We start from the raw sequence: 14,708 nt of genomic DNA on the forward strand, positions 1-14,708 counted from the left end.
CTCCCAAAGTGCTGGGATTACAGGTGTGAGCCACCCTGCACCCGACCTTGTTTTTTTTTTGAGACAGGGTCTCACTCTGCTACTCAGGCTGTGGTGCATTGGCACAATCTCGGCTCACTGCAGGCTCTGCTGCTGGTTTCAGATGATTCTTATGCCTCAGCCACTCGAGTAGCTGGGATTACAGGTGTGTGCCACCACACCCAGCTAATTTTTGTGTTTTTAGTAGAAGATGGGGTTAACCCTTGCCATGTTGGCCAGGCTGGTCTTGAACTTTCACCTCAAGGGATCTTCCCACCTTGGCCTCCCAAAGCACTGGGATTACAGGTGTGAGCCACTGTGCCTGGCACTAGGTAAAGAAACTTTATAAGAGCCTGATATCTATAATCTGAAGATAGAGACTTTGAGATACTTTGAGTACAGTATCGTCTCACTTACCTGGAGATAAGATTTCTGTAAATCTCTGCTTTTTTTTTTTTTTTTTTAAATCAATGAAGGCTTAATAAGCCAAGGAGTAGGAAAAAAGTATTGCTTAGTAAATGGGCATTGTGATCAACCTCAGGCTCTTTGCTAAGGTTCCTATGACAGAATAGAAAGTATTGCCTGTCATGTTCTTTTCTGTATCCTTAGCACGGAAAGTGGGACCTAACGTGGGGTATTGTTCAGTAAACATTTGTTGAATGAATGAATTTTTATGAAGTGAGGTTTTTTTTTTTTTTTTCTTCCCTAGCACAGATTTGTGTGTGTGTGTGGAGAGAGGGATATAGAAACTTAACAGCAATGGCTGACGTTTTTGCTTATTTGTTAGGTCTTGGTGATGGTGTTAATCGGGTACGCATATGCTTTCCTTAGGATTTGCATTTGCTGTTCCCTGTGTCTAGAATGCTATTCCTTACATAAATCTTCATTCCTTACCTCCTTAAAATATTTTCTCATCTATCACCTTCTTAAGTCTGTACTGATCACCCTGCTTAAAATTATAACTGCCCCTCTTTGCTTGCACTTCTAAGCTTTCTTACCCTAGTCTGTTTAGCAGTTACCTCCTTGAAACATGCTCTGTAGAATTTACTTATTATGACTATTGTCTCTCTTACTACCAGAATGTTAGTTCCTTGAGGGCTTTGTCTATTCACTGTATTCCAGGTGCCTAATAGATGCTCAAAAAATTATTATTATTTTTTTGAGACAGGATCTGGCTCTGTCTCCCAGGCTGGAGTGCAGTGGTGTGAACACTGCAGTCTTGACCTCCCAAGTTCAAGTGATCCCCTGACCTCAACCTCCCAAGTAGCTGGGAGTACGTACGCACACTACAGGGTTTTGCCCATTGCCCAGGCCGGTCTTGAACTCCTGGGCTCAAGTGATCCACCTGCCTTGGCCTCCCAGAGTGTTGGGATTATAGACATGAGCCACCGTGCCTGGCCTCAAAAAACGTTTGCTATATGTGTGAAGAGAGGAAAGGGTATAACGTAAGAAACTTAGCTATAAAATAGTTTACATTTTAAATACATATATTTGAAAGTATTATTTCCATTATTTAAAAAGTAATTTTAAAATTTTGCCTTTGGAGACTACTGTGTTCCATAATTACACTGGGGCAAACACAGCTGTGCTAAGTTTAAGAACTGTATATTCTGTTGGTGGAAAAGGACTGAGTATTGCTTTGCCCAGTACATCACCTGCCTCAGTCTTCTAGTGTTTTTGTGGTGAAATTGCTTTCAGTGGTGGTTTAGTTAATGCTGTTTGACTTACGTCCCGATAAATCAGTTGAAAATAAATGCATTTAATATATTTAACCTACCAAATATCAGAGCTTAGCCTAGCCTACCTTAAACATTCTTAGAATATGAACATTAGTCAACAGTTGGATAAAATCGTTTAACACAGAGCCTACCTTGTAATAAAGTGCTGACTATCTCATTTACTTTATTGAATACTCAAAGTGGAAAAGCAGATCAAAATTTGAAGTGCAGTTTCTACTGAATGTGTATCACTTTTGCACCATCATAAAGTCAAAAAGTCATAAGTTGAACCATCCTAAATTGGGAACCTTCTGTAATGGAAAAAACCTCTAGGTTTGAATGTGTTCCATAGTGTCCAGATGGAACATCCCTTTCCTACTGGAGGTAGCTTTCTGCACAGTGAGGTGTGATGATGTTAATAGTTAGCTTTATTTATTTATTAATGTGGACTAGGCCTTATGCTAAGCATTTTATGTATATTATCTATTCTATATAATAGCTCTATGAGGTAAATATTCTTTTCTTTTCTTTTTTTTTTTTTTTTTTTGGAGACAGAGTCTCTCCTCTGTTGCCCAGGCTGGAGTGGAGTGGTGTGATCTTGACTCACTGCATCTTCTACCTTCTGGGCTCAAGTGATTCTCCAGCCTCAGCCTCCCGAGTAGCTGGGATTACAGGCATGCACCACCGTGCCCAGCTAGTTTTTTTGTATTTTTAGTAGAGACGGGGTTTTGCCATGTTGGCCAGGCTGGTCTTGAATTCCTGGCCTCAAGTGATCTGCCTGCCTCAGCCTCCCAAAGTGCTGGGATTATAGGCGTGAACCACTGCGCCCGGCTAAGGTAAATATTCTTGGCCATTTTTTTCTTGCAGAAAATTGATTATTCATTAAACACCTTGTCTAGCTAGTAAGTGTTGAAGCTGGAATTCAAATCCAGCCAGTCTTACAGAGGAACTTCACTACACAAAACACTTTCCTGTTACAGTAAAGAATACTTTGAAGTAAAAAAGAAATTAGGAACAGCTTAGTGGAACAGTAATGTCACAAAGAGATCATTATCTTTTATTTGCTTTAGCTTCCCATGATTTAGTAGATTGAATGAGACTGCTGTGACTGAAGCAGTAATGTTATGTTAAAGTTAACCAATGCTGTCAGGCACAGTGGCTTGCACCTGTAATACCAGCTACTTGTGAGTCTGAGGTGGGAGGATCTTTTAACGCCAGTAGTTCAAGACCAGCCTTAGCAAGTCCCCTCCTTTTTTTTTTTTTTTTTGAAGTTAACCAATGCTAATTTAAATAAAGTAAGTATATTTTAAATAAAGCCAGAGTTGGCTCCTAATTATCTCTTCTACTACTTAGACTTAGTTCAGGAAGAGTTTAACTTATTTTTGGGACAGAATTTTTATGTTCTCCCTTTATCCCTAAAAATTAGATTCAGCAGGAAGGCAAAAGTTGTAACTGTATAGCTGGACAGGAATTATAATTTAGTGAAGGAGTAGAGGGGGTGTAGAGGGGGTAGACAGTGGGTAGGTTTTGCTGTTCCTTGTTTTTTTTTTTGAGACAGTCTTGCTTTGTCGCCCAGGTTGGAGTACAGTGGCTCAATATTGGCTCACTGCAACCTCTGCCTCCCAGGTTCAAGCAATTATCCTGCCTCAGCCTCCTGAGTAGCTGGAATTACAGGCACCTGCCACCACACCCGGCTAATTTTTTTTGTATTTTTTAGTAGAGATGGGGTTTCACCATATTGCCCAGGCTGATCTTGAACTCCTGACCTTGTGATCCACCTGCCTTGGGCTCCCAAAGTGCTGGGAATACAGGTATGAGCCACCGCGCCCGGCCGCCGTTATTGATTTTTAAAAGAAAAACTTCCCCATAATTTACACAAAATTATAGTAATGGAAACAGTCTTCCCCTGCCTAGCATAGAAAGCAATTTTTAATTTAAAATTTTGACTAGAATATTCTGATTCTTTAATGTGAATTAGTTTTGAACCTTAATTAGCCATTTGTCTTCTAAAAAAATATATTTTATTCCCCACCATGCAAATATTTGTTCTGTTCTAAGGAGCTTTAGACTGTACCTGGTTATCTCCAGTACATAAATCAGTTTTAATTGGTTTTAAAACAGTAGTTTAGGGGAGTAAATTAGAATCTACAATTGTAGGAAGACCCACCCTAATCTTATTATGCAAATGTACTTTCCCCTTGACCGGCATCATTTTGGCTGCCCTTTACAGTACACGTGGCTGGCAGAGAAGGGAAGGTGGAGCCGCCATTTTGAACCTGATTGGCACACATGCCGGCATATATGTCTGCAGCTCTGTTTTACAGGCTGCTCTTTGTTAGGAAGGTGATTTGGGGCTGCTTTTCATTAAAAGGGAAACCTTACTGAGGACTCTCGTACCCTATCTGCCTAAGTAATTTCTTTTTAACTCCTATGTCAGTATTAACATAGAGTAGTTCAAATGTTGCAGTCAGATTCACATCCTGGTTCTGCCATTTACTATTTGGTGCCCTAAGTTAACACCTTACTAGCCTCTCAGTGCCCCAGTTTTCTCATCTGTAATATTTAGACAATAATATTACCCACCTGTTAGGGTTGTTAGGAAGATTTAGTTTAAAATACATATTAAATGCCTAGCATATAGTAAGTGCACAGAGCATGTTAATTTTCCTCTTTACCAGCAAAAACGATTATGTGATTTAGATATGGTAGTGATAGCCTCTATTGGAAATTTTGATGGGATTAGGTAATTTTAGATTGTTTTTCTTTTTAGAACCTCAAAGAACACTTGGTATCATTACACGAAATGCTAAAATGTATATCTATGTGTATGTGCAAATATTTTCATAAAAGTCTTTGAAAAACCCTCTACTTCTTCCCAAGAAAGGATCTCACTAAAGATTATTTGATAAAAAAAGAAATTTTGGAGCACAGCCAAAAAACCGGGAATGAAAAAATACTGTTTTCACGCCCAGAAACTGTGTATGTATAATCAGAATTGTACGTCTTAGGATGTTAGGGAAGCTTTCTTTGTTCCATACAAAACAAACACTGACAGTCCACTTCTTGGACTTGAGAAATGTTGAAAGTTTCTTTACAAATGGATATCTAGGGCAGGAGGAAGTAATTCTTTTCCCAAAACACTTTTTTTGCTTCCAGTAAGTGGAGGAACATTGTTGAAACTTCCCTCACCACGCCCTCTGCTGATTATTTGTGAAACTCAGGTGAGTTAAATGTGTAGCGCAAGCTTGTCCAACCCGCAACTTGTGGTGGCTTTGAATACGGCCCAACACAAATTTGTAAACTTTCTGAAAACACTATGACATTTTTTTTTTGCAATTTTTTTTAAGCTCATCAAATATCGTTAGTGTATTTTATGTGTGGCCCAAGACAGTTCTTTCAGTGTGGCCCAGGGAAGCCAAAAGATTGGACAGCCCTGGTGTAGTGGTTCCTCCCGCTTCGCCCATACTTGACCCTTATTTGAACTAGGATTATTTCTCTTTTTTTTCTCCTCCTGGATGAGTGGAGGAAGTCCTTGAAATCTATTTTACTGCTACTGTTATTACCACTTTTTAAAATGGAAACATACACAGAAGTAGAGTCAGTGAGCCCTTATGTTTGTACCAGTTTTATCCCACCCCTACATTTGACCTACTTGTTCTTGTCCTCATCTTTAAAAAAAGCAAATTTGGCAGGGTGGAGGCGGAGCGGGGCGGGCGCCGGAGCCCAACCGGAGCCCAGTCCGAGCGGGCGCTGAAGGCTGGCGCGGCCAGCGCTGTTCGGGGCTGGAGGGGGTAAGGCCGGCAAGGGCGGCCCGACCCTCTAGGAGGCCATCCAGCGGCTGTGGGACACGGAGGAGATGTTAACCGAGAAACAGGAGTTCCTGGAGAAGAAAATCGAGCAGAGGCACGGCACTAAAAACAAGTGCGCGGCCCTCCAGACACTGAAGCATAAAAAGAGGTATGAGAAGCAGTTGGCGCACATCGACGGCACATTATCAACCATCGAGCAGCAGGCCCTGAAGAATGCCAACACCAATACCGAGGTGCTCAAGAACATGGGCTCTGCCGCCAAGGCCAAGAAGGCGGCCCATGACAACATGGACATCGATAAAGTTGATGAGTTAATGCAGGACATTGCTGACCAGCAAGAACTTGGGGAGGAGATTTCAACAGCAATTTCAAAACCCGTAGGGTTTGGAGAAAAGTCTGACGAGGATGAGCTCATGGCGGAGTTAGAAGAACTAGAACAGGAGGAACTAGACAAGAATTTGCTGGAAATCAGTGGCCCCGAAACAGTCTCTCTACCAAATGTTCCCTCTTATAGCCCTACCATCAAAACCTGCCAAGAAGAGGAAGACGACGACATGAAGGATTTGGAGAACTGGGCTGGGTCCAGCGCGGGCAGGATGGATGTGGTGCAGGCAGGTTCCATCGCTCTCGACTCTCACTCCAAAGCAGTAGGGCCGCATTGCTGCTCACTCTCTGCATAGCGTGGTCTGCACCTGGTGGGATGGGCGGGGGTGGGTGGAGGGGGATTGCGGGGCGAGGGGGCTGTGGGGCAGAAGTGCCTGCTGTTTATAATGTTGAATTTCTGTAAAATAAACTGTTTGCAAATCCAAAAAAAAGCCAATTCTAGATATGTCATATTGGCCCTAATTACATCGGTATGTGTCTTTTAAAAAGGTATTTTCCCCCCATAACCACAGTGCCATTATCCCCACCTAACAAAACTAACAGATTGATCTGTTGCCTTAGATTGATCTGAGTCTTAGTATCCTCAGATTCCTTTTGGTTATCTAAAATATTAAAATAAATAAATATTGAAAATATTAAAATACATTCAAGTTTGTGGTTATCACTTTTAAATGACCCATTTTTATTCATTTACATACAAATATTTTGTAAATGTTTGACTTTCTAACTTGTTATGGAAATTTTCAAACAAAAGTAGGTGGAATCCATATAAGAAACCTCATGTACTTATCATCCAGCTTCAACAGTTATCAACCACTCTACTCATGTAGGAGGGGGAATTATCAGATCATGCCCAAGTTTGTTTGAACTGTTCCCCTCCAACTTCTCCCTCCTGAATTATTCTCAGGCAAATTCCAGAGTGGATATTATTTCATTGGCAGTCTAGTCTGTATCTTTGAAAGAGGGAAAGGATTCTTTAAAATTAGTGTGTATGTGTGTATATATTTATATATGGATAAGGATTCTTTAACATGAGTTACATATGCATATATAACTCATATATATAACTGATGTTAAAGAATCCTTGTCTTTTAAAGATACAGACTATATCTGCGTATGTATATATCCACAATACCATTATCACCCCTTCATTCTTTAATATCTTCAAGTATCTAGTATTCAAATTTCCATTTGTCTCAGATGTCATAGTTTTTTAGTAATGGTTTGAATCAGGATCCATATAAAGTCTCTACCTTGCAGTTGGTTGGTAATGACCTTTAAGTCTAACCTTTTAGTCTATAGTCCATTTTTAGGCTTTAGTCTGTAGTCCATTTTACTACCTCTCTTTGGTAATGTTTTTTGTTCAAGAAACCACGTTGTGGCCGGGCAAGGTGGCTCACGTCTGTAATCCCAGCACTTTGGGAGGCCGAGGCGGGTGGATCACGAGGTCAGGAGTTCCAGACCAGCCTGGCCAATATGGTGAAACCCTGTCTCTACTAAAAAAAATACAAAAATTAGCCAGACCTGGTGGCACGCGTCTGTAGTCCCAGCTACTCGGGAGGCTAAGGCAGAAGAATCATTTGAATCCGGGAGGCGGAGGTTGCAGTGAGCTGAGATTGTGACTGCACTCCAGCCTGGGCGACAGAGCGAGACTCCGTCTCAAAAAAAAGAAACCACGTTATTTGTTCTAGTGTTTCTCAGAGTCTGGATTTTAATGATTACATCAGTGGCTCAGTTCAACACTTTCTTATTTTCTGTATTTCCTGTAAATTGGTGATTGAATCTAGAGGTGTGCTTAGTATATAATATATAATATATGCACATGGTAAAATTTAAAACAGTTCAAAAGTCTGTGTAATGAAATGTCGGTCATTTTCCCACACAGTATTTTAGGTATCTTCCCCAGAAGGAATTATTCTGTCTAGAGTGAATGATGTGTTTTTATTAATCCTTATATCCCATTGAGCATACTAAATGTTCTTGTAATTCTGAATATACTAAGGTTATTCTTTTGTAAATTTTAGAATTTGATTTAAATACTACAAAAGCACATGGTGCCAGTCACTAAGGTGTGGCGTTTTCTTTTTGGTGAAGGAGAATTTGTAAGGTGAAATGACAGTGAATTAGAAGTTGTAAACCAAATTACTTGTTACTACAGTGGACTACTTTTCATATAACGAACAAGAAAAATCAGCTCTGTAAGACAATGTTAAAAAGAGTGTTCTTGGCTGGGCACGGTGGCTCATGCCTGTAATCACAGCACTTTGGGAGGCCAGGAGGGGAGGACTGGTTGTCTCCAGGAGTTTGAGACCAGCCTGGCAACATAGTGCGACCTCCATCTCAACAGAAATTCAAAAATTAGCCAGGTGTGGTGGCATGTGCCTGTAGTCCTGCCTACTCGGGAGGCTGAGGTGGGAGGATCACTTGAGCCCAGGAGGTGAAGACTCCAGTGAACTGTGATTGTGCCACTGCACTCTAGCCTGGATGACAAAGTGAGACCCTGTCTCAAAAACAAGAAAAACTTATTTGTTAACATTATACAGTATCTAGTATTGTTAGGTTTATTTTCTTAAACATGAAGATGGTGAAGTACTATAGTTTTCTCATCTGTAAAATGAGGGCATTACTGTATTTATATCAGTGGCCTTTGGTAGGTCTTGAGTGAGAAAGTATCTAGGGAGGAGACTTGAATGTTAATTTCCTTTTCTATAAGTATGGCCATAATTAATTGTGAAACTCTGCTATCTTCAGTAGAAAGTTTTAGGTACAAGGCACGTGGCCAGGGATGTCATGCCCAGTGTAATGGGTTAGATTGGGATCAAGAACAAGTCTGTCAGAGTGAGCCACGTAGTATTATCTGAGTCACTTGGTCAGGACAGGTTATGGAACAGTTAGAACAGATGAGTCATGTCATGTGTACCATACCACAGTCTACTTTTTCTTGGCTCCTCTCCCCATGCCTACTCCTCTGGTCCCTGTCTGGCAGATAGTGCAATTCAGAAGATAGGCATTAGATCAGTTCTAAGCATATGGGAAGAATGATAATTGAATTACCAGCAAGGCAGAGTGGCAGATCAGAGGCCATAGGGAACTGGGACCAAATAAGGAGACTCTCCAAAAGATGCAGATGTAGCTCTAGCAGCAAGGAAAGGCAAACTGGTTGCAAAGTTACATGTGTAAAGTCGATTGAGAACAAAAAGCAGCAGTCTTGGCTCCTTAAGTGATAGTTTCTTTTATGAGACCTCAAAACAGTTTACTGATAGGAGTATTCCAACTAAACTTCCAGGTTTGAATAGCAGGACATTACATGGAGGTGATTTTTTGGAATATATTTCTCTGTCAGCTATATAGAGATAGATAGGTACATAGGTAGTTTGGACCTGGGATAATTGTCATCTGTTAGTTTACCTCGCCTGGTTGGGTACAAAGTTTGTATGATGTTAGACAGTTAATAGAATAGAAATTTTTAAATAGCCTTGTTCTCATCAAGTGACTCTGTAGCCTCTTTTTTTTTTTTTTTTTTTTTTTTAAATTGAGGCAGGGTCTCACCATGTTGCTCAGGTTGGTCTGGAACGCCTGGCCTCAAGCAGTCCTCCTGCCTTGGCCTCCCAAAGTGCTAGGATTACTGGTGTGAGCCACTGCACTTGGCCCGTATTATCTTGTTTGGAGGCAGGGAAGTATGGGGATACAGGAGTCTTTTCAAGCCTTTTAAACTCCCTTTAGTAGCTATTTTACTCATAGACTGTGTGGCTAGAGTAGGCTTTATAATTAGAAAGTAGTGCTAAGTGCTTACTTACTAGATACAGAAACAAGTTTTATGATGTTTCTTGGGTTTAGAGAAGAATTGGTTAAAAACTAAGAAATTGTTTTCTTCTTTGGAAAATCTTTTAAAATCTAATGTAAGTAGTTTTGGGGCAAATGCAGCAAAGAATTAGGGACTTGCCTTTGGTTTGAACTAGATGTGTTTCCTTTTTTTGGTGAATAGTGGAAGTAGTAAAGAGGCTGACAGTTGTCAGGGCTGCTTGTCAGCCGATCATGGGATTGAATACTACTGAGGTGAGCAAGTCTTGCGAGCAGTGTTTTGCCCCCTAAAGATCTTTAATTTAGGCAAAGATAGTTTCTGTTTCTGGAATAAATTCTGAAAACAGAATAGTGCGTTTTAATGTGCATTAATTTCTCTTTACAGGCTTTTTTTTTTTTTTTTTTAAGCATAGGCTATTCTTTAAATTTTGAGTGCTTCACCGTGTTAGCATCATTATAAGAACTGTCAGCTGTGAAAAAAGATGATGTAAGAATGAGCACTAATTTTGATTTGCTTTGAACAAAGTAGACAGAGTGAACCTGCATAATTATAGTATCAGCTGGATACTCTGCTAAGTAATCTAATCCTCATCACAACTCTGTGAAATGTGAGACTCAGAAATAGTGACATGTCCAAGGCCATAGAACTAAGATGTAGCTTCTCTTAGGGCAGAATCCAGGCTTTATAGGACTTAAGATGCTATTTTGCTTTAAAAATTTTGGGAAGAGTGAGAGTCTTATATGTGTAAATGGGTATATCTAAGGTCATGGTATCATAATTTACTAAGTAGACCAACTTTTATCAAGTATCACAAAGTAGAATTTGTTAGCTAGGACAACTCCCCTCTCCCATTCTTACCTTTTTTTTTTTTTTTTTTTTTTTTTTTTTTTTTTTAATAGTTGTAAAGTTTCTGGGAATTTATGGGAACATGCTTTTCTTTCTTAAAAAAAAAAAAAACCCTTTATTTCCTTCTTTCTCATTTTGCTTCCCACTCCCCCTTAATAAAAATAGTAACTTTTGTGAAAGAGGGAGAATGTTGTTATGAACTCAGCAGGTTCAGACAAGTGTTGTGAGTGTGGAGGCCAGGAAGCCATGTGTACCAGGACCGTGTTACTGCCTAAGAAGAAATGAGAGTGTCCAGATGCAAGGGAGGTGAATAGAGAGTCAATTTCAGTTCCCCTTGGTTACTGTGATTTATATGGTTCTTCTGGGACTGATGTAAAGAATGTTTCACCAGACTTACTGGGAAGCCCTCTCTTTTGTGTCCCTTGTAATAGTGATTTTACATCAGAAATAAGCCATCTGATACAGGGAAAGAACAGTGTTTGGATTTATTGCTTAGTTACAGTGACGTGTGCTGTTAAAGTGATGAAATTGTTTAGTATGAGTTAGCATATATCTTAATTCTAATGAAACTAGCTCTAAGTCTATGTTTACGCTTGTGATTTTAGCTTTTACTATGGTAACCTCATTTCTATCATTAAAAACAGGAAAAACTCTACCATGTATTGAGTGCTGTACTTTTTATGTTAGGAATAGCAGATTATTTTCAGTACTTGAAACACCAGCTCCTTAACTCATTAACACCATCATGGTTATTCTCATCATTGAAAATCTTTCTCTTTTACTTTTTTTTTAATTTTTAAAATTTTTTGTAGAGACAGGATCTCACTATGTTGCCCGGGCTGGTATAGAACTCCTGGCCTCAAGCAGTCCTCCCTCTTCAGCCTCAGAATGCTGGGATTATAGGCATGAGCCATAGCAGCCAGCCAGTCCCTCACCCTGCTTTTCCTTTTTTGAGACAAGGTCTTGCTCTGTCACTCAGGCTGGAGTGCAGTGACATGATCTTAGCTCATTGCAAGGTCAAACTCCTGGGCTCAGGTGATCCTCTGCCTCAGCCTCTGGAGTAGCTGGGACCACAAGTACATACCACTGTGCCCAGCTAATTTTTACATTTTTAGTAGAGATGAGGTCTTGCTGTGTTTTCCAGGCTGGTCTCGAACTCCCGGCCTCAAGTGATCCCTCCTCAGCCTCCCAAAGTGTTGACTATAGGCTTGAGCCATTGTGCCCAACCCAGCCTAGCCCATTTTTATTGTAATAAACTTTCTAGGTTTGGAGCTCTATGAAACAGGTTTGGTTTTTCAAAATCTTTTTTAAAAAGATTTATTTAAAATGTGTTTTTAACGTATTTTGTTTTTGTACTTTTTGGTGAAAATTATAGTCTGTTCCTATTCTTAGAGTACATTAGGGCAGGAGTTGCCGAACTCCCCTTTTAATCAACTTCCCTTTCAGTTTAGTTTGAGCAATAGATTTCTCTCACACCAGCATTTAACTAACCTCAAATAAAAATCCTAATTAGTGCATTGGAATTGCAACTGAAAAAGACTATTTCAAAAATGAATCTTGGCCAGGCCTGATGGCTCATGCCTATAATCCCAACACTTCAGGAGGTCAAGGTGGGTGGATCACGAGGTCAGGAGATCGAGACCATCCTGGCCAACATGGTGAAACCCTGTCTCTACTAAAATACAAAAAATTAGCTGGGCATGGTGGTGTGCACCTGTAGTCCCAGTTACTCAGGAGGCTGAGGCAGGGGAATAATCACTTGAACCTGGGAGGTGGCGGTTGCAGTGAGCCGAGATTGCACCACTGCACTGCAGCCTGGTGACAGAGTGGGACTGCATCTCAAAAAAAAAAAAAAAAAAAAAAAAGTCTTAGTCCGGGTGCAGTGCGTGGTGGCTGAGGCGAGTGGATCACTTGAGGTCAGGAATTCGAGACCAGCCTGGGCAACGTGGTGAAACCCCATTTCCACCAAAAGATACAAAAATTAGCCAGGTGTGGTAGTGCGTGTCTGTAGTCCCCAGCTACTCGGGAGGCTGAGGCAGAATAGCTTCAACCCGGGAGGCAGTGGTTGTAGTGAGCCGAGATCGTGCCACTGCATTCCTCAAAAAACAAAAACAAAAAAAAGAAAAACCTTAAATCCTCTACAACAGGAGTCGTACAGGTGAGGGGGAAAGTCAGCAATAAAATTACGTTATAAAAATTTTTACTGAGTCAGCTCAATAGCAGGATTTTTCCCTATCTGAATTTTATCCCCCACATTTCTCCCAGTTACTGCAAGTACTGTATCTATGTATAAGGCTACATTGATTTGGCTGTAAAGTTATGATTTATCATTGTTGAGGCTGGTTTTTCATCTCCTTTCTGATTTTTGCCCTGAAGCCTGTCAACAGAGCCACAATGACAAAGTATCACATTTTAAACCTGTGTGGTCTAGTAGTAAAATAGTTCAATGTTTGATCAACTGAACTTTACATTCTAGCTTAAAGGCCTACTTAAATATGTGTGCATGTATGTAATACATAGTCCTCCTCTTTTCCCAGTCATTAAAAACAATTTGAGTTTATGCTCAGCTTGTAGTAAGCCATGAAGTTGAGTTATATGAACACTAAACTTCCAAAAAGTTGCTTAATTGCTTAATGTTTTGGACTTCATTATGATTAGGGAAAATGGAGTCAGGGAAACCATATGAGAGAATAATTTGTTTCCTAAGGAATAAAAGCAGTAGAAACCCACAACAAATCACACATTAGCCTTTATGTTGTTACTTGTTGGCTTCATTCAGTTTGCACTTTTATTGTTTGTGAAACAAGTGGTTTTCTTTAGAGTTGCAATGCTTGTATGTTTTTAAAGGTTTCCACTAAAGTCATTTCTACACAGCATCATTTTGAAAATTACATGATGTCAAATCCAGTATCCAGTGCATATATTTTAAGTTAACAGATTATACAAGGAAATGGTACGTGGTCTTTCAAACCTTTGTTTAAAAATAGGCTGGCTGGGTGCGGTGGCTCACACCTGTAATCCCAGCACTTTAGGAGGCCGAGGGGGCAGATCACTTGAGGTCAGGAGATGGAGACCAGCGTGGCCAACATGGTGAAACCGCGTCTCTACGAAAAATACAAAAACTAGCCAGACGTGGTGGCACACGCCTGTAATCCCAGCTGCTTGGGAGGCTGAGGCAGGAGAATTACTTGAACCTGGGAGGTGGAGGTTGCAGTGAGCTGAGATTGTATCACTGCAGTTCAGCCTGGGTGACAAAGCGAGACTCCATCTCAACAAAACAAAAGAAAACAAAAAACAGGCCATATTTAGGTCTTAGTAAATGGAAACCTTTCTCAAGTAGTGCTTTTCAAATAGTAAAAATTTTTATTGTGTAAAGGAGGAAGGGAACTTAGCATCTGCATTGGAATCATTTTTTCCTATATCCTATTAGCTAATTCGGAGATTGTTTAATATGGTATCCACCCATTTCATTTGGCTGCACCCTTTGCTCTCATGAAAGTAAGACTGATTGTTCTGAATTGCTATGTATATGTGCTTTGGCACAGCATGAAGGTACCCTTAATCACATTGCCATTGTCTTTAAAACAGCTTGCAGTTATGGCTACAAATAAAAGGGTGTGACAGGAGGGCATGACAGATAATGGTTCTTTTTTCCGCCCCTCTGTTTAGCAGATCTGCTTTGTACTACTAGCCTTCTGTGTTCTCTGGACTACCTACTGTATTTTCTGTATGTTTTTCTAGTCAACTAAAATGTGTTTGCATATTTGTCACTGTAACTTTAAGTGGACCTCTTTGAATTCTTTTCGTGGAGGCAGGCAAAACAATGTGTGGGAAGAAGGTGAGTGGCCTTGCTGCTGTTGGCATTTTTTCCCCCACTTCTGTGATTAAACACTTAAGCTGTTAAATTATTTTGTGTGACTCTTGTCCTCCAAATGTTTATTTACTTCTGTCTGGTTTAGAAATTTGGTTATAATCCCTTTACTTCACTGCACATCTTTACCTTGTAATTTCCTTATAAACAAGGTAGAAAGAATGGCTGGCGGTTTGAGTGTTTAAGTTGCTGAGAGATAATGTACTGACATGAGCAAAGGTTTTTTTGTGTCCTACTTTATTCTGATTTAAAATAACTTT

At 40.1% G+C, this 14,708-nt stretch overlaps 2 protein-coding genes across 8 annotated transcripts in view; both read left to right on the forward strand.

Moving 5' to 3' along the window:
• FBXO34 (F-box protein 34) overlaps positions 1–14,708 on the forward strand; it is a 79,640-nt gene that overhangs the window by 22,471 nt on the left and 42,461 nt on the right. The window lies entirely within an intron of this gene.
• Positions 2,279–9,452, forward strand: LOC103892358 (putative charged multivesicular body protein 4B-like protein CHMP4BP1). The gene is made up of 4 exons (XM_063715582.1): positions 2,279–2,572; positions 3,454–3,547; positions 4,893–4,957; positions 5,429–9,452. The coding sequence occupies exon 4, from the start codon at positions 5,593–5,595 to the stop codon at positions 6,223–6,225; it is 633 nt and encodes a 210-aa protein (XP_063571652.1). The 5' UTR covers positions 2,279–2,572; positions 3,454–3,547; positions 4,893–4,957; positions 5,429–5,592; the 3' UTR covers positions 6,226–9,452.

Source organism: Pongo abelii, chromosome 15 (assembly GCF_028885655.2).
Source record: "Pongo abelii isolate AG06213 chromosome 15, NHGRI_mPonAbe1-v2.0_pri, whole genome shotgun sequence".
NCBI lineage: Eukaryota > Metazoa > Chordata > Mammalia > Primates > Hominidae > Pongo > Pongo abelii.

Bases quoted from the DNA above. Each gene is read 5' to 3' on its own strand.
- LOC103892358 (XM_063715582.1), top strand. From the start codon at position 5,593: ATGTTAACCGAGAAACAGGAGTTCCTGGAGAAGAAAATCGAGCAGAGG.